Source organism: Eimeria tenella, genomic scaffold (assembly GCF_000499545.2).
Source record: "Eimeria tenella Houghton genomic scaffold, Eth_scaff3, whole genome shotgun sequence".
In the NCBI taxonomy this organism is placed as follows: Eukaryota; Apicomplexa; class Conoidasida; order Eucoccidiorida; family Eimeriidae; genus Eimeria; species Eimeria tenella.
The window spans coordinates 613,781-632,574 of NW_013542870.1; the positions used below are offsets into that span (position 1 = coordinate 613,781).

The 18,794-nt window shown below is 54.2% G+C and overlaps 3 protein-coding genes across 3 annotated transcripts in view; 2 read left to right on the top strand and 1 right to left on the bottom strand.

The window, feature by feature from the left end:
- Positions 1-231: 231 nt before the first annotated feature.
- On the top strand, positions 232-891 carry ETH_00019695 (uncharacterized protein; the record flags this gene model as incomplete). Its single annotated transcript, XM_013375799.1, has 1 exon — positions 232-891. The coding sequence occupies one exon, from the start codon at positions 232-234 to the stop codon at positions 889-891; it is 660 nt and encodes a 219-aa protein (XP_013231253.1).
- A 5,385-nt stretch (positions 892-6,276) lies between these two features.
- On the bottom strand, positions 6,277-12,577 carry ETH_00019700 (SPX domain-containing protein, putative; the record flags this gene model as incomplete). Its single annotated transcript, XM_013375800.1, has 13 exons — positions 6,277-6,812; positions 7,036-7,099; positions 7,301-7,810; positions 7,990-8,390; positions 8,653-8,820; positions 8,972-9,051; positions 9,235-9,352; positions 9,483-9,606; positions 9,837-10,025; positions 10,242-10,566; positions 10,801-11,124; positions 11,513-12,157; positions 12,396-12,577. The coding sequence occupies 13 exons, from the start codon at positions 12,575-12,577 to the stop codon at positions 6,277-6,279; spliced, it is 3,666 nt and encodes a 1,221-aa protein (XP_013231254.1).
- A 1,627-nt stretch (positions 12,578-14,204) lies between these two features.
- ETH_00019705 (CBS domain multi-pass transmembrane protein, putative) overlaps positions 14,205-18,794 on the top strand; it is a gene marked incomplete at both ends in the record, with an annotated part of 5,886 nt that continues 1,296 nt past the window's right edge. Inside the window, 8 exons of the mRNA XM_013375801.1 lie at positions 14,205-14,809; positions 14,994-15,210; positions 15,406-15,544; positions 16,236-16,373; positions 16,772-16,839; positions 17,063-17,142; positions 17,442-17,506; positions 18,330-18,751. Coding sequence (XP_013231255.1) covers positions 14,205-14,809; positions 14,994-15,210; positions 15,406-15,544; positions 16,236-16,373; positions 16,772-16,839; positions 17,063-17,142; positions 17,442-17,506; positions 18,330-18,751 — 1,734 coding nt within the window. The remainder of the gene's footprint in view (positions 14,810-14,993; positions 15,211-15,405; positions 15,545-16,235; positions 16,374-16,771; positions 16,840-17,062; positions 17,143-17,441; positions 17,507-18,329; positions 18,752-18,794) is intronic.

Consider the following 18,794-nt stretch of genomic DNA (forward strand, 5'->3'; position numbering starts at 1 on the left):
CAATGACGGTTCATATTTGCTGCTTATGTCTACAGCTTCTTCAACATAAAACAGCTGCTTCGTCTAACCTTGTATACCGCAGCCTGCTTGCATTTTGCCCAGACCGTGCAGTCCCTGGATTCACACTGGAAGTTATCTCGCACCTACAGTGCAAGGCGTCTGAGCCTAGATTTTTCATCTGCACGAGCAGATCCTCTCTCTGGGCCAGCCTTTTCATCGATTTTTCAGAGGATGACATCGTCTGACGAAAGCCAACAAGAAGACAGAGCCCAGAAGCGTCTGCGCCTCGAACAACTACAGGTTGTTAGGGAAGTTGCATTGGATTTTGCCGCTGCATCAAGCTTTCACTCAAGAGGGCAGATTCAGTCAGCGCCCATTAAATTTGGCGAACACTGGCATCTGCCTTTTAGTCAAAGTGCTGCCATATCGGCGCAAGACCAGACTGCAGCTGTTGAAAACAACGGAACTGCAACTCAGGAGCAAGCATTACCTAATTTTCGACAAGTGCAGGTATCATGCGAACACCAAGAACACTCCATGGACGACGAAGCCCTGCACTTCGTTGATACGTCGAGGCCTCATAAGGATATGCGGCCGCGTCGCAATCTGATCGACATGTCAAGGCCTTATCCCTTTCCGATAAAGGAAACAGCTCAGGGTCGAGACCGCATGTCTTCGCGATTTCCCGTAGTATCTCCCGGCTTTTGTCTTCCAGTTAAGACGCCAGAACGTATTCAATCGGCACCAGTATCGGACCATGGAGAAAACTCCTCTCAGCCGGATATTATCGATCTGATACTCTCACCCGAAGCAGAGAGTTCTGACTATACGGATTTAGAAGATACTGAAAGCTCCATCCAGTCGCATGAGGAAGAAGATTCAAGCCAATAATTACACATGCTCCACGGCAGGAAATCAGATTTCGACAGTGATAAGACCTAGGAAATCTCTACATCGGCACCATTAGCTGCAACATTCAGCAGCTGCTGTCTACCCCGCAATCAGCACACATGAAACGCCTTGAAGCAAAAGTAACCTTCAGTGCATCTAGAAATTTTTAAATGCACCAGAGGGCAGCTGTATCACCAACAGCACACTTTTTAACAAGCGCCTGGATAAACCACCATGCACCATCTGCGGAGGGCAGTAACAAACCAATTTGATTCATTCGATATTCGTCACTATGTGTGAATTCAATCAATCGGGCGCCATTTCTTATCGCTTTTCGATACGTCATGAGCACTTGCTTGTTTGGTAAACTTGGAAGGATTGTATGTCTCGCCTTTCATTGAAGCGCATGCCGCTGCCAAGAAACACGGATATTCTTACCGGCTGAAAGAAGTGACATTTTTTTCGTAAAATAATCTGCTTTTTACAACCGGCGAGAATCGCCGGACTTGCTGCCTTTGTTAACGGTTAACTAGTTACAGCGACGTGAGACTCGCACTGCAATTATCCGCTCCGTTTGTAGCGTGCAGCGAACTGACTCAGTTAATTTAGGTTGAAGCACTTGAGGTATACAATAATTCATATCTGCCCAAGATGCGCTTTATTTCACCAGTATAAACACTTTTGACCTTTTCAGCAAACAACGGCGGACTTTCGGCAAAGTTAACGGGCTACCAATTTCGCTACCGCGACACGGTAGGCTCCTATATTGCTTCCTCTGGATTTGATTCGACCTACGTGGGTCAGGGCTTCATTGTATGACACTGTCAAAACTGTGACATTTCTTCTGGAAGCCAAGCTTGCATTAGACATACAGAACTTGACTGCTGATTCTTTTGGCTTTCCTATGCCAAAGAGGAGCGCGCTGTAGTTATTTAGTGCAAAATATTGCAAACTAGTTCATATTACACATTTACATGTACACCTCCACGTACACAAAGAGGGTCTTAACGCGAAGCAGTTATGAATGTGTCAAACCTAGATGTGAAATTTTAACAGGAAATCTGGTTTTGTCCTGTTGAGATCTTTCTTCTCTGATCACTAAGCCAGCATCTATACTTCTCAAATGTGTGCACGCTGACAAGCGAGGCTTGGGCCCATAGTTTTGCGCTACAGTTGAGCCAGCTCTTTGAGATGATGACGAAAATCGCAGTATATATGTGCTTTACCATAGAATAAAGACCTGTAACGGTAGCCTGGGCTGTTACCTGTTCGATCAGCCAAGGCACCGCCAATAGACTTTGTGTCGAATCCGGACATGAAAATTTATGCCGGAGCAAAACATACACAGATGAGGCAAAGTTCGCGGTAGCTTTGCTACAACAGAGGCATACTTGCTGTAATGATGTGATGCGCAAGATACAATTCGCAGACGTGGCTAGTCCACATTGCAGATTTACATATACACGTGCCGGAAGTCAGGCCTCAAGGACCCGCCCTAGCGTCCTTCTCGCAAATCAAAGACACCTGCGCTGTGAGTGGTAAGTGAGATATTCCAATTACAATATGCAGAGCTGTTTGATTCCACCCTCTTCTTGGCCGTGTTGCTGAACTGAAGGCTGAGAAATATAATTTTGGCTTCAGTTTAATTGTACCCCTCTGCTCAGGCGTTTTGCTATCACCGAATGCAATAGCTTCAGAAAACGCCTTTGCAAGCGGTTCATCCAGGGATTGGGTCTCATGCGTCCCCTCAAGGTGTCAACATGGAGTGCCTGTCCCTATGAAAGCCCTTTCAGAAACCCTTCTACTTTTGGCTTCTCCAGGCATGCAGGATGGAGACGAGGTTTTTCAACTGAGCCTCCATTCGATGGTCTTGGCGACGCCGCTTTCTTGGTGTTAGCTTCTCGGTATTGCATTCGGCGGAAGGCGTCTGTGCGTCTGACTCTTTTTGCTGCTCCAGAAGTTCCGCGATTGTTGCCCATTTAACTGGCCGTGTCTTTGCTTTCTGGCGCGGAGTAGGAAGACGTCTCTCTGTTTCCTTTGTTCCGTTCGATGCGTTTGTGACAGGACGGTTTTCATCGATAGTTTTGCGTTGATTCTGTTCTTCTCGGGCTGGCTTTTCAGGAAAATTGTTACTTTCTGATTGCCGGACCGCAGGCGGTGGTGGCAGTGGTGCTTCCTTATCTCCGGTCTGTCGCTGACCATCAAGGTGTGCATTGCATTGTCCAACTGCCTTAAGTAGTCGTCGCTGTGTCGATTTCATAGACACTAACAACTCTTGAAGGACGGCGTTGATGTATCCGAGCTGTGAGATGGCTTTGGGCCCCAGTTGTTGTACACACTTTCTTAGTTGTGCCGGCGTCATGCTCGGCAGAATAGTAAATGATGACATACTCGATTTGTTTTCCAGGAACTTGGCGGTAGCTCCTGTTCCTTTTGATTCAGTTGGTTCAGGTTTGTAAATGCGTGTCCATCTGTCTAGTGATTTCTTTAGACCATCGAGAAGAAAATGCCATCGCTCAAATATTTTCTCCGTCTCGGCTTCACTGTCTTGAGATGATATTTCTCTTTCTTCTAAATTAGGAAGAGCCCGCTGTTGAGGAGCATTTCTGGTGAGCTGGGCACCTGCCATCTGGTCCCGCACCGGTACGCAATTTTCGATAAATTCAATCTGCTCTGGCTGAATATATTGTCTTGAGTGAAAGCTTGATGCAGCGGCAAAATCCAATGCGACTTCCCTAACAACCTGCAGTTGTTCGAGGCGCATGCGCTTCTGCGCTCGGTCTTCTTCGTCAGAAGATGTCATCCTCTGAAAGCTCGATGAAAATGTTAGCCCAGTGAGAGGATCTTCACGTGAAGATGCAAAAAGTAGGCTCAGATGGCTTGTAGTGTAGGTGCGAGACACCTCCCAGTGTGCATCCAGTGACTGCTCGTCCTGGGCAAAATGCAAGCAGGCCACGGTATACAAGACTGAAAGCGGCGGTATTTCTGTGTTGGGGAAGCTGTAGACAAACGCAGCAGATACAAGTCGTCATTGGAGACCATCATAGATCAGGTCAGCACATGAAGCATGGCTTGCTACGTGGACTTCCACATTGCGTAATTTTGTATCTCAGCTTCAAGGGCAGCCTGGAAGGCATATCACTTGTTCCTATTCTCCATTGATATTGTGGAGGAAGTGCTGCCCGTTTGCCGGTGCATAGAGTCGAAAAAAATTAGTTCAGGCCTTCAACGGCAAGAACACGCTGCCTTCAAATGCTACTCAGTGTGTGCTCCAAGAAGTCAAGAACAGACTGTAATTTATTCTCAAAGTTGATCCTGTAGTCCCAATCGGCTGATTTGGCGTTAGCTTAAGTGAATTTTATGAGGCAGCTAGTGAGCCTCTCAGTTGCATTGCAAGCGGCAAAACACACCGGTAAAAAACAGTGTCTTAAAAGGTACAGGAGAGAAAAGCTGTTCGCATTGATAAAAACAATTGAAGCGATTATCAATAAGACTCGAAAATTCGTGGAGAGTAAGAAGTGTGGTGATCAAAAGTTGATGCCCAGACCAGCGAGCAGACATATCGACAGCATCGCAGCTTGCTCACCGGCCTTGAGAAGCGCTTTCCTCCACACAATCAAACGTCCAGAAGTACATATTTTACCGTTACAGCAGCTTCAATCAATTATTAATCGATGCATCTTTGATGCGGGTTTGCATCTAATTGTTGCAGCGTTTTTTGCCGGACATACCCGCAATCGGCATTATTCCTCCGGATGAAAAAGCTTTAGCGCACGCACAATATCCATAGACAATATGATGCTAAAAAACATAAAATAACCTTATGCACCATATAAAATACATTAATTAGTCATTATTTCAAGAAGAGCCGTAACACTTCAAACAAATGCGGCTAATGTTGTTGTTCTTCTGCGCCCCCAAGTCACCAGTATGCGGGTGGGAATCGAGAAACTGAGCAACTTTATCACAAGCACTGAGGGTAAGTTAGCACACCTGAGTTCTTCTTTCGAAGTATTTTGCAAAGGACGGTATTGGGTGTACAGCTCCACCGATGAGCTAACGAGACAACTGCGGAAAGGTTTCAGCGATACGAGTGACCCGGAGTCGGCGCACTTCTTTCTAGTCAGCCTCCACTTGCAGTCACTAGACAGACAGACACTTAATTCACCATAAAGCGAGCTTTTCATATGTGTACTTACGCAATCTGTAGAATGCAGAGCTACGGAAAGAGCTCTATCGGCTGGATCCCATGTGCAAAAATGGACTCGCACTGCCCTCGAAAAAGTGAAGCTACGCCAACAAATTGCATACGGGAGCATGATGCCTCCATTTTGAAATAAGACCGAAGTAGTATTTATGGAGCGATCGCCATTACAGAATAGTCCGCGAGGCAGTTGAAACAAAAGCTACGATGCAAACCATCAGCCAGCCGCATCGACGCGTCCAATAGCCTCGCGCGGCTCCTTCTTTCGGTAACTTCATCTAGACCTTTCAAAAATGTTACAGCCGTAATTAGCTATACGGATGAAGGCGTCAGAAATTGGCAAACCACCTTTCAACGACGACACCTCATTTTTACAACATAAGTCACGTGGTCGATCTACAAACGCTACCTGCAGTATTTGCGCTCATTAAACGAACAGATAGGCAGTATTGGGAGCCGCTGGGGATTGGTGAAAGCCTGCAATCTGCGGTTTCTTTGCAGGATCCGTTCCCCATGCAAATCCGTTCCTGGGACCGACTGCGCTTAGTACTGCTAATTATTCCTGGACTATTGGCTTTCGTCCTCCTAAACTACTAGCCTTCGTTGTGAACCCGTACAGTCACTGCTAAGGATGAAAAATGCACGTTCCACTCCAAATAGTCGGCTTTTTTTAAGAGCAAACGCTCCTCCAGTCAAGCACAAAACATATCTAGTAGCTTCATGTCCGGCCCAAGCAACCCGCAGCCAGGAGTGCGCTGCTGGCTATCTACTACAGTGGTGTGCCACAGCTAATCAAAGGATGCACCTGTTATGGCGTGTCCATCTCATCAGACGGCTCGCTCAGTCTTCCCATTGTGGCCCACTCATTCACTAAGGAACTGGGGGAAACAATAAGCCAGAAAAATCCTTACATTGTGGCTTCCTCATTCACTGCAGGCTTGCTGCAGCTCTCAGCAGCAATCGTAAGCTCTGAAGCAGGTATCAGCAGCTGCTTGCTGAGAACTAGGAGTTACACTAACTAGTGCGGAGGCGGCACTAGCAGCGGCCACTGCACAGGAACAGTGGTTGCTGAAACTGCTTTCCAGCAGATACACAGAATGCGCGTGACTCTTCTTCCCCTTCCTCCGGGCGACAAAACATACAAGGAACACGAGACATGTGGGAGACGCCGCTCCTCCCTTTTACTGCGCGTGTAAGAGTTGGGCTGCTGCCATCTCTGCCTCTGCTGCTTCCGCTTCTGCCTCCTCTGCTGCTGCGGCTGCCTCCCGAGCAGCAGCTGCAGCAGATGCAGCCTCTGCTGCCCTCACCTCTGCTATTGCTCTTGCTGCTAGTGCTCGAGCAGCAGCAGCTCTAATTGCTGCTGCCTTCTCCGCCGCTCCCACATTATCTTCTGGTGGTGCGGCCGCAGCAATTGCCGCTCTTAGTGCCTCTAGTCTGCTGTTGGTGGCTGTTGCTGAGGGCTTTGCTTTGAAAACCTGTAGGGCTGCAAGTGCTGGCAGTTTTGTTGCTGCAGCCGCCAGCAGTCGCGTCGGACTAGAGACTGCAACAGCACCGTCCGCAGCTGGCTCCGCCACAGGTAGCAGCTCAGCAGCGGAAAGAGATGCTGAGGGGGCGCCTGCCTTTGTCTGGAGCGGCTGTGAGGGCTCTGTGTAGACCACGTTCAAGAAGATATTTGCGCAAAGAGCCAACGTCAGGGATACCACGAGGACGGCCGGCCCTGAAAGAATGTGACAGAACTTCACAGAAAAAAGGTAAGTAGACCTTCAACCCCAAACACATTTCGAGCGCTTAAAGCTGCTGGGGGACCTGAAAGGACGAAGTGCAGCAGGAACGGCAGAAGCAAAAAACCCTCCATGGCTGCGCTTGCCCAATTTCACACGGTTGCATTTGAAGTACTGATTCGGTGCTGCATGCGACACAAATGCTGCATCACAACCTACCAAAATGATCGTTGTAGTCGATGGGTTCCTTTCTCTCCAAAGCACGAGACCTTCGCAAGTATATCTGAACAAACAGCCCAAGCCCTAAACCCTAAGCCTTTACGAACAACCCAAGCCCTAAACCCTAGACCTTTAGTTCCAAGCGGCCTGTCTTCCTCATTTTACTGGCAAAGTCTCCCTAGCATTTGCTGCTAGAAGGTGCTGCGGAGTGTTTTAAAGTGCTCCTGCTGCGTTCGTCACTGCGGCTGCTGCTGCTCCTGCCCACCCAAAATGAGTAGCCGATGAAGAATATTGCGACGGGGGCAAGAAGGAGCCCTGCTGCCTTTGCTGCTGTCTGTCCAAAGGAAAGCAGAGTTATTGCCACCGAAGCCAGCAGCACTGCGATGTTCAGCCACTGCAAAAGAGTCCTTTCATTGGCAAAGAACGTCTTCGGCTCCACGCGAACAGTGGCCCCTGCTGTTGTTGCAGCCCTGCTTCCAGCAGCACCTGAAGAACCTCGGAAGGCTCTTCCCCCGAGCAGGCGAGCTGGCAGACACCGCGACATTCGGGCGCAGCAGCGCCGCAGAGCCGGGAGGCAGCTGCCACTGCCAGTGCAGCACGAAAGCCAGGGCGAGCTCCGGCGTTGCTGCTGCCGCCTGTTGCCGCTACTGCTGCTGCTGCTGCTGCTGCTGCCGCCGCCACCCAGCAGAGGCTCACGGAGGCCCCTAACACCCATATTGCCACCCCCATACACGGGAGGCCCTGTGGAGGTGGTTTCCAGAGACTGTCGTAGTTCCTGAGAAAAAACATAGGTCGCATCCGATAGCCGCAAGTTAAATGTTAAAGCTCTTTACGGACGGTCAATCCAATGGCTGGCTCTCTCACGACCAACAGCAACGGAAAGTACAACTACCTGTACCGAAGCAAAAATTTGTTTTGAAGAGCTCAAAGCGCAGGCAAGGTGAAGCTGCTCACCTGCACTGATGCCTCCTGGTCGTGGGCGATAGAGGCTCCAGGGCCCCTGTAGATAACGTCCAGCTTAGAAACCCTCGATGTCGGGCAGTTCGCCGCGGCAGGGGGAGACTCGCGCTTCTGCTGCTGCTCTTGCCCTTGCTGCTGCGGCGGAGTTGTGCGCGGCGGGTGCCGCTGAACCTCCTCAGAAGGCGAGGGGGGCGCCGCGGCTGCCATGTTGGTGGCCTGCTGGAACTCCTGTGCGTCTTCTTCTGCCACTGTGGTGTACGCGAGCCAGTGAGGCACTAAGGCCTGGTTGTTGGTGCTGTTTATTCCGGACCGGCGCTGCAGCTCCTGCTGGAATCCACTGGCGATCCCGTGTGCAAATAACGAAAACCCAAACACCTCTGTCACGCTCGCCATTCCTGCAAAAGGATTCCAAAGTTCAGCTTCAACTTGACCTCCTGAAGCTGCCTCCCCCAAACACACAGCTGATATTCTCATTCTTACCAATTTCTTCAACTCTCCATGCTGTCCCTGTCTTATAGGGCTCAAAATTTTATATGCAGTTGGCTTCCACGGACCTATGAGCGTAGAAGCTGCTTAGGAGTTGGGGGTACGCTAGGCTGCATTTAGGCTTGATTGCGAAGTTCAGAGTCTGCAGCTAAAAAGCTTAAAGAAACTCACCCACGACTTCCCTGAGACAAGTAAAGGCTGGAGATACAGTGCAGCGCTCCAGCGGCTGCTGAGCTGGTGATGTTCCAAGCGGGCGGCGGCTCGAAACGTCCATTACACCCCAAGGAAACGGCGCAGCTCCTTCAGACGCCAACGCGGCCGCTCCATTGAAGAGGAAAGCTGAAGCGACACGCCACCAAAGACAGCCATAAAAGCTGCTGCACCCGAAGCATTCAACTCTTGTCAGCGCAAGCCGTCAGCTGGCCAGGCTCAAGGCGAGGCTTCCGGCATTCTCTCATGGTTTTGCATGTCAGGATGAAATTGCAAATACCTTTTGCGTCCCCATCTGCAGGGTTCTTTGAGAAACGGATGTCTTCGTCCAGCGTCACATATATCGACCCATCTTCGGATCTGAGAGCCACACCCACAGCGCTTTTACCTTTCGTCGCTGAGCCTGGCCCCATAAGTTGTGGCTGGTAGTTGTGCGTGACTCAAACGTGCAAGACTCCTCCTGCCTCCCCGAATAGCAGCACAGGTGAACGCTGCTGGTGTGCACGCGTTCAGGTTCTAAGGGGAGGCGCTGAAACCTCCTACCTGAAGCAGGTCCGCGTCAGCCAAACCCTGAGGCACGGATAAAGGTTTTCCTCAGTCAGCATATTCGCTGCTTTCCGCAGAAGAGCGGAGCGCGCCGCAGTTTGCTCCCCTGACATCCCTGCAGCGCAGCGCCAACGGCCTTAGCCGCAAACACGAAGTGCTGGATTCCGTGCGTGTTGCCCAAACTTTGCATGGAAAACAACGAAATAGCACCTGATCCTGCCTTGACAGCTGCAGCGCCTTCTTACCTGCTGCCAGCAGCTGCTGCTCCACCTCCTGCACTGCCCGCTCAGTGTCCTTGCCAAACAAGTGCTGCAGCGACTGCTGCTGCACCAAGACGCTCCGCGGAAGCGCCTCCAGCACCTCTGGAGCCTGCGAAGAACACACCCGAAGAAGCTCCAGGCCGGCAGCAGCTGCAGCGCTAGCCTTACAACTTCCGTCAGTTCGAGCTGTATCTGGTGCTGCAGCATCTACTAAGAGGGTCCGCTGCCTCTCCAGAACGCAAGGGCTCGCTGAGTGCTCCGCCTTCATGCAATTCAAGAACAAAGGCTCAGGACTCAGGGGCTTCGGCTTAGGGGGCCCTGTAAGGGCTAAGCGTTTACGTCGTAGACAGGGAAGATCTGCTGCTCCGGGTCCGAAGATGGCTCCACGGGATCTATGAACTCTAGGAAACGCAGTGGGTTGTTCGGCAGCGACGCCAGCTCCCCAGCATTGGCTTCTCTCACCCGCAGCAACTCCGTCACGCTGCACCTGCGGCCCTCACTGCTGCTGTCAGCGTGTCCCTTTGTTTGCTGCACACACGCGCAGCAGCAGCACAGGAGCAGCAGCACAGCTGGCGAAGGCTCTGCTGGCTGCAGCACAGCTTCGGCGCCCAACAGCAGCAGCAGTCGGCGTTCGGCGTCAGCATCAACAACAGGATCCACACCGGTACCACAGGTAAAGACTACAGCAGCTGCAGCAGCAGCACAGCTGCAGCAGCGGCCGCAGGCCGCAGTCTGCATGCATACCAGCTCAACATATAAGTCCAGATTTGGAGTGTCAAAGTAAACGAGAGACGTCAGGCGGCGCGAATCCCCAGAAGCAAGCGCCTCCGCGACTCTTGTGCTCTTGCTGCTCGCCTTGGTGCTGCTATTGCTGCTGCTGCTGCTGCTGCTGCCGCTGCTGCTGGTGCTTGTGGCCCTTGCCGGTACTTCTGGTGCCAGTGCCGCGCTCTTCGCAGCTGCTGCTGCAGCAACTGCCGTTGCTGCTGCCGCCGGCAGAGGAGTCGTGGTGTCCACGCTGCAGCCCTTCACTGAAGTCAACACCAAATGCTTCGCCAGTGTGACTTGCAGCCTGTTGCGCAAAGTCGCATCTTTGCTGGGCTGTCTCAACACCCGTGACACTGCAGCACTGCTTCTGGCTCTGCTGCAGCAGCTCCCGCTGCTGCTCCCCGCACCGCAATCTGGCGTCGCTCCAGAGCAGCAGCCGCGGCGCCAGCACAGCAGCAGCAGAAACTGCAGCAGCTTCAGAAAGCAGCAGAACAGCAGCAGCAGTCGCAGCAACTGAAATTGGACATTTCCACCTTACCTGACAACCTCATCCGGTAAAATTAGGTACTTTGTGGTCCCCGAAGAAAATCCCTCTGCAGCAGCCTCGCCCGCAGACTTGGATGCAGCAGCAGACGCTGCTGCTGCCGCCGAAGCTGCTGCTGCTATTGCTCCTGGCGCTGCTGCTGTGGGCGCAACGCCACTCGGCAATTTGTTTCCTGCTGCTTCTGCTGCCTTTGCTGCTGCTATTGCTGCCTCCGGGAAGTTTTTCATAGCCTTCAGGGCCCTCAGTTGGGCATATGCTGCGGCTAGCTGCTGCAGCAGCAGCGGCAGGTTCAGCCTCATGAACGGCTGCCGCATAACCCTAAGGCGCAGCAGCAACACAAGCAGCAGAAACAGCAGCAACAGCCAGTGTGCAACACATGCATCAACTGCGCGGCATGCTGCACCCAACTGATCGCCACCAGCAGCCAACTAGTCAGGACTTGCAAAGTCACCAACAGCAACAGCAGCAGCAGGAATGGCACTAGCAGCAGCACCAGCAGGAATGGCACTAGCAGCAGCAGCAGCAGCAATGGCAAAAGCCCCCGCCAGCACCTGTTTTGCACTACTTGAAGCAGCAGCTGCATTCTTAACAGTCCAAGCAGCCCCAGCAGCACATGGAGCAGCATCGGGAGCTGCAGCACCAATATCAGCAACAGCTGCAGCAGCATTAGCAGCAGCAAAAGCAGCAGCAGCAGCAGCAGATCTACCTGCACATATGATAGGCTGCTGATGAGGACTTGTTGAGTTTATCAAACTTTTTTGCAATTTTTCTAAAAGCTGTAAAGTTAAGACGAATATACGAAGAAAGAAAAATAACTTCTTGACCCTCAGCGTCAAGAGCTCCTTCTACTGCTAGCAGTTCCCGTTCAAATGCTGCTTCCACTGCTGCTGCTCCCTCGGCTGTTGCTGCTGCTGCAGCTGCCTCCGCCGCTGCTGCAGCAGCAGCAGAAGCAGCAGAACCTGAGGCCCCTTCTGGGCTCTCCTTGCCGGGGCTGCCTGTGGCCGGAGCCTCGCCGCTGGGGCAGGTCTCAGCAGCAGCTCCTCCATCTTGCTGTTGCTGCTGCCGCTGCAGCGGCAGCTGCTGCTGCTGCTTCTGCTGCTTGGGCTTCCTCTGCTGCTGCCACGGCTGCTGCTTCTGCTCTGCGTCTTCATTCTGCGGCTCTTGCTGCTGCTGCGGATTCTGTGGAGAGGGAGGGTTCAACAGCAGCTCCTGCTGCTTGTGCTGCAGTGCGTAGAGCTGCAGCAGCAGCTGCTGCAGAGCAGCAGATGCTTCAAGAAGCGTAGTGACAGAAAAGCTGTTGACCTTCGCCAACTCATGCTGCAGCAAATCCTCGAACCGGCTCTCCGGCGGCCTGCAGCAAGACACCAGCAGCAGCCGCAGCAGCGGCTTAGCCCACGGCGGGGGCTGCTTCAGCAGCAGTACTATCTCCAACAGCAGCAGCAGCATCAGCGGCAGCAGCAGCAGCACACTGTGAGCAACAGCCATGTGCCAAACCAACTTAATGAGCGCAAGCTCCCCGAAAATACAAACGCAGCACACGCCGCAACACAAGTAGCCAGCAGCAGCAGCAGCAGCAGCAGCAGCATGACCTGTAGTGCTCTCCCTCGAGCGCCTTGGTGTTTGCGAAGCTGCTGACTGCGTCCTGTATCGACACCGCAGACACGTCGGCCCCAGTGAAAAGCTTTACTGCCTTTTTCAGTTCTTTATAAGAAACATAAAAAGCTGCACGGCGGCGCTCGCGGAGCTCCTGCAGCCGCTTCGAGAACTTCATCTTGCTGCTGCTGCTGCTGCTGCTGCGCTCGCTGCTGCTCCTGCGCTCGCTGTTGCTGTTGCTGCTGCTGCTAGTGCTCCCCGAGCTGCTGCTCCGAGTCCTCCACGCGCTCGTGCTGCCTCGGCCGCCCCTCACACCGCTGCCGCTGCTGTTGCTGCAGTGCTGCTGCTACTGCTGCTCCTGTGCTGCTGCTGCTGCTAAAGGGTTGCAGTCGGCAGACCTGAGCATAAGAGATGTCGCCGCAAATGGCAGACACCAGGGAGAGCTGTGGGGCGAATCCACGGACCCGCAGACAGCTCCAAACGAACAACTTAGCATGCCGTTGCTGCTACTGCTGCTGCTCCTGAAACAGTCGCTGCTGCTGCTGCTGCTGCTGCTGTTAATGCTACTGCAGCAGTCGCCCCTGTTACTATGGTGGCACAGGCGAAGTTTCGGCACAAGATCGCCGCCACAAGCAGGACAGCGCGAGAGATTAGCCGCGCTGCGAGCCCCTGGTGCCAGTGCTGCTGCTGCGGGCAAGTTCCTGCGTCTGCCCCAGTTATTGCTGCTGCTGCTGCTGCTGCTGCTGCGGATGCTGCCGTTGGGGTTTTGCGCCGGTATTCCGGCGCACCCTGCTGACTTCTGCAGGCTACGTATGCGGCAGTCTATTATTTAACTGTCTTATGTGAAATTTAGTAGAACAGCGAAGGGGCAACTGCAGTTTCCGCTGCGTGTTTCTGCTGCGCTGCTGAAGCTGCCGCTGGTGCATGCAGCATCTGGTCGCTGTGAACTTCCGTAGTAAACTGTTCTCTACCTCTATCTTAAAGCACAACTTATTATTCATTACGAGGTATTTTTTTCATGTGGTCATTCTGAAGCAACGGCAGCACAATACTGCTGCTGCTACTACTGCTGCTGCTGCTGCTGGTCAAGGTGTCGTCTGGCATCGTTGCTGCAACACAGTTGTTGCGCTACTCCTGCTGTTTCGGTCTCAGAAACAGCAGCAGACAAATGAATCCGTTTGATATCGTGGAGGCAACTCTCTATTAGCCGCATATCTGTTGCTGCAGCCGCAGCAGGAACAGCCAGCTGCCACAGCAGCAGCAAGTCTAGCAGCAGCTGGCAGCAGCAGTTTGCACACATTCAGCTGCAACACTAGCGGGACTATTGGGGGATACAGCAGCAGCAAACTGCCGCCTGAGGCAGATACCGCGGCAGCAGAAAAGCGGAAGCAGCTGCAGCTTAACAGGTTAATCTATCGCAGCGCGCACCGGCTGCACATCAACTACAGCGGCAGCAAAAAATCTACAGATAGCAGCGGCGGCTGCTGCTTCTGCGGCAGCAGCAGCAGCGTCTGCTGCTTCTGCAGCAGCAGCAGCAGCGCCTGCTGCTTCTGCAGCAGCAGCAGCAGCAGCAGCAGCGCGCTGCTTCTTCCGCTCCAACAGTAGCGGAGACCGCACCTTTGCCGCTGCAGTGCCGACAGCAACAGCAACGAGGCTGCAGCAGCAGCAGCAACATACTGACGTCAGTGGAGCGTGTTGCAGGGAGCAGGACAAAGACTAAAACAGGAGGCGCAGCAGCAGGAGGGGCAGCAGCAGCAGAAGCAGCTGCAGCGGCAGCAGCAGCACATGCAGTAGGGCCTGACCCAATGGAGGTCATTCGCCACGGCCGCCCGCATGGCCTGCTGCTGGTGCAGCTGCTCGTTTTGCTGCTGCTGCTACTGCAGCCCTCAGCAGCTCACCCGGAAGCAGCATTCGATTGGCTAGAGGCGTCAGAGTTGCTGAGCCCACAGGCAGCTGCAGTTGCTGCTGCTGCCCTCATAGATCGAGACAGCAGCTCGCTGCTGCTGCAGCAGGAGCAGCAGGAACAGCATGAGCAGCAAGAGCAGCAAGAGCAGCAAAGCCTGCTGCTGCAGGCAGCAGCAGCCCGCGCAGATGAGCCAGCGCAGCAGAAGGATCAGCAGCGGGAGGGCCGGGGCGGAGGCTCTTCGAAGACTTCTGCGCCGTCCGTGGACCGCAGCTCAAAAGACAGCAGCAGCAACAGCAGCAGCAGCAGCAGCAGCAGCAGCAAGCGGCCGAAAGCGCAGCCAGACGCAGCCAGCGAGGCCCCACGCACCTGGCTGCTGATTTGCTGCAGCGCTTTGCTAGTTTGCTTCGCGGGCATTTCCAGCGGCCTCACTACGGGCTTCATGGCTTTCGACGAGCTGCAGCTGCTCGTGCTGCAGGAGACCGGCACCGAGACCGAAAGAGCCCAGTAAGCAGCAGCAGCAGCAGCAGCAGCAGCAGCAGTGAGCAGCAGCTGCAGCAGCGCTGCGCGCGTTGTGCCGGGGGTCCTAGGTCCCCCGTTGCCGGAGCAGCACGCAGGAAAGAACCGTGCAGCCCATTTGCCGCCCCCCATGCTGCCGCTGCCGCTGCTGCTGCTGCTGCTGCTGCTGCAGGGCGCGGAAGGTGCACGAGTTGCTGTCGCGGCGGCACCAGCTGCTGGTGACGCTGCTGGTGGCCAACTCGCTGGCCATGGAGGCCCTCCCCCTTTTCCTCGACCGCCTCGTCTCTCCCTTGCATGCAGTTCTTCTCGCGGTGACCCTCATTCTCTTCTTCGGGGAAATCCTCCCCCAGGCCGTCTGCACCGGACGCAGCCAACTCGCTGTCGCCGCCGTCCGTCCAGCGTCTAGGGTTTAGGGTTTAGGGTTTGGGTTTGGGTTTGGGTTTGGGTTTGGGGCTTGGGGTTTGGGGTTTGGGGTTTGGGGCTTGGGGTTTGGGGTTTAGGGTTTAGAATTTGGGGTTTAGGGTTTGGGGTTTAGGGTTTGGGGCTTAGGGTTTGGGGTTTACGGTTTGGGTTGGTTGCTGCAGCTGATGGCCCCGCTGGTGCGGCTGCTGCTGGTCACTTTCTCCATTGTCGCCATCCCTGTTGCTGCGCTGCTGGACCATTTGCTGCGCCCTTCGCATGCAGCAGCTTTCTACGGGAGGAATCACCTCAGGGCGCTCATTGGTAAGAAGCTGGTTAGCTGGCTAGCTAGCTAGCCAGCTAGCTAGGTAGCTAAGTAGCCAGGTAGCTAAGTAGCTAGCTAGCTGGGTAGCTAGGTGGCTAGGTAACTGGGTAGCTAGGTAGCTTGCTAGCTGGCTAGCTAGATACTAGCTAGCTAGCTAGATAGCTAGCTAGCTAGTTAGCTGGGTAGCTAGGTAGCTAGCTAGCTGGTTAGCTAGCTAGCTAGCTTGCCTAGCCAGCTAGCTAGGTTGCTGGGTGGCTAGCTGGCTAGCTGGACTTGGTGAGTTACCCAGTGGGCTTGCCAGCCAGCAGGCTGGATAGCTAGCTGGATACCCAGCTTGCCCTGGCGAGTTAACTTGCGAGTCTGCATCAGACCAGCTAGCCAGCTAGCTAGCCAGCTAGTTACCTAGGTACCCAGCTAGCTACCTAGCTAACCAGCTAGCTAGCCAGCTAGTTACCTAGCTAGCCAGGTAGTTACCTAGCTAACCAACTAGCCACCTAGCTAGCCAGCTAGCCACCTAGCCAGCTTGCTAGCCGAGGCAGTTGGACCTCAAGCCCCAGCTGTCTGAGTCTGTGCCTAGTCCCAGTATTCCTTTACAGTCTGCCCCCTCAAACTTTGCTGCTCGCTCGGCTGCCCCCCAAACCTCCTCCGCCCCCGCTGCTGCTGCTGCTGCTGCTGCTGCTGCTGCTGCAGGGCTGCACCAGAAGGGCCGCCGGCGGCTGCTGCGGGAGGCCTCCAGCGAAGACAGCGGGGGTCCCTCGAGGGCTTCCGGCAGCCGCGAAGAAGCTGCCAGCCCTTGGCTTAACAAAGACGAAGTCATGGTCATTCAGGGTCTGCTGCTGCGCCTCCCCTTTGCTGCAGCAGCAGCCTGCCCTTGCTGCAGCAGGCTGCAGCGAGCTGCAGCGAGCTGCAGAGAGCCGCAGCAGACTGCAGCGAGCTTCGCTTTGCTGTAGTTTGCTGTGACGAGCCGCAGTTTGCTGCAGGTTGCTGTAGTTTGCTGCAGTTTGCTGCATTTTGCTGTAGTTTGCTGCAGTTTGCTGTAGTTTGCTGCAGCGAGCTGCAGCAAACTGTAGTTTCCTGCAGCGAGCTACAGCGAACTGCAGCAGCCTGCAGCAAGTTGCAGCGACCTGGAGCACCCTGCAGCACACCACAGGTGGTAGGAGTAGCTGTAGTCTGCTGCTGCTACTGCTGCTACTTCTGCTGCTGCTGCTGCTGCTGCTGCTTCGCAGGCGCATTGGACATGGCGTCGAAGAGCATTGGCGACTTTCTGGTGCCTCTGGACCAAGTGTATCAACTGGTAAACCCTCGAAGGGCTGAAACCTAAACCCTAAACCCTCAGCCCCAGACGGCAAACCCTAGAGCACCAAGGGGAGCTTAGAGCCCCTCTGTAGACTCTAGGGTTTAGGGTTCGGAGCTCAGGGGAAGCTATTTGGCGCTGCAGCAGAGAGACGGGGGAGCAGCTGCAGCAGCAGCAGCAGGAGCAGCAGCAGCTTTTAGGCGTTTGGGTGTATGTACTGCAGGAGGTCAAAACCAAACTGACCCCGGAGGTTTTGATGCAAATACTTCGACGGGGACACTCCAGGATTCCTGTCTACGAGGGGTTTGTCCTGAGGGTTTAGCGTTTAGGGTTTAGGGTTTGGGGCTTAGGGTTTAGGGCGTAGGTTTTAGGGGTTTAGGGCTTGGGGTTTAGGGTTTAATGTTTACGGTTTTGGGTCTAGGGTTTGCGCTGGCTTCGCGCGAGCTAGCTAGCCAGCTAGCTAGCTGGTGGTGGCTAGGGGGGCCAGGCCAAGGAGGGTTCTGTTGCTGCTAACTCCTGCCGAATTCGGCGCAGATGCATGTGCTGCTGCTGTTGCTGTCGCTGCTGCTGCGGCTTTTGCTGCTGCTGCGGCTGCGCTTCAGCGAACGCCACAACATCCGTGGCATTCTGCTTGTTAAGAGCCTCATTTGCGTGGACCCCGGCGCAGGTAAACTCCTTGTTAAGTTGCTAGCTAGCTGTAACTAACTAGCTAGCTAGCTGTATCTAGCTAGCTAGCTAGCTGTATCTAGCTAGCTAGCTAGCTAGCTGTATGTAGCTAGCTGGCTAGCTGTAGCTAGCTAGCTGTATCTAGCTACGTAGCTAGCTGCGGCTAGCTAGCTAGCCGCGCCGCCCGACGCTCGGCGAGCTGCGCGGCAGTTTGCCAGCTAGCTAGCTAGCTAGCTAGCTAGCTAGCTAGCTGGCTGCAGCTAGCTGGGCTAGTCCGTGTGGGCTCAGTAGTGGTGGCCAGTCCTCCTATGTACAGCTTGTTCGCCCGATGTTGACTAGCTGCTGTTGCTGCTGCTGCTGCTGCTGCTGCTGCTGCAGGACTGACTGTAGGAGACGTCATGGGCTCTAACGCGTACCGCAGCTACTGCCGCCCCCTCTTTGTTTCTCCCAGCATTAATCCCTACACATTGCTCAACGCCTTTCAAGAAGCAAGCCAAAAACCCTAAACCCTAAACCCTAAACCCTAGCTGCGGGAGCTAAGCCCTTGTCCTAAACCCTTGCTGCTCTGCGCTCCCGTGCCCTGGGGATCCGTTTGCTGTCGCTATTGTTTACTGCCGGTGGCCCTAATCCTGCACTCGCTGCTGCTGCTGCTGCTTTTGCTGCTGCTCTTGCTGCTGCTTTTGCTGCTGCTCCTGCTTGTGCTGCTTCTGTTGCTACTTCCGCTGCTGCTACTGCTTTTGCATCTGCTACTGCTTGTGTTCCTGCTTTTGCTGCTGCTGCTGCTGCTGCTGCTTTGGCTGCTGCTGCTGCTGCTGCTGCTGCAGGCGCGGTGCCACTTGGCGTTTGTGACTCCGGACTTTCTGGCTTACGGGGAGGCCTGGCGGGACGGCCGGCCGCCCCCGCGAGCAGCGAATTTGCTTTGCTGCTGCTCCTGCTTGTGCTGCTTCTGTTGCTACTTCCGCTGCTGCTACTGCTTTTGCATCTGCTACTGCTTGTGTTCCTGCTTTTGCTGCTGCTGCTGCTGCTGCTGCTGATGTTGCTGACGGTGGTAATGATGTTGCTGATGATGATGGTGATGGTGATGATGATGGGGGTGATGATGGTGATGGTGGGGGTGATTATGGTTGTGGTGATGCTGCTGCTGCTGCTGCTGCTGCTGTTGTTGCTTGATTCGGCGGCGCTGGCCCCGCTGCTGCTGCTTGCTGGCACTTGTGACAGCGACCGTACGCTTGGTGTGAAAGATAGGGTATGGGCCAAAGCTTTTGCTGCTGCTGCTGCTGCTGCTGCTG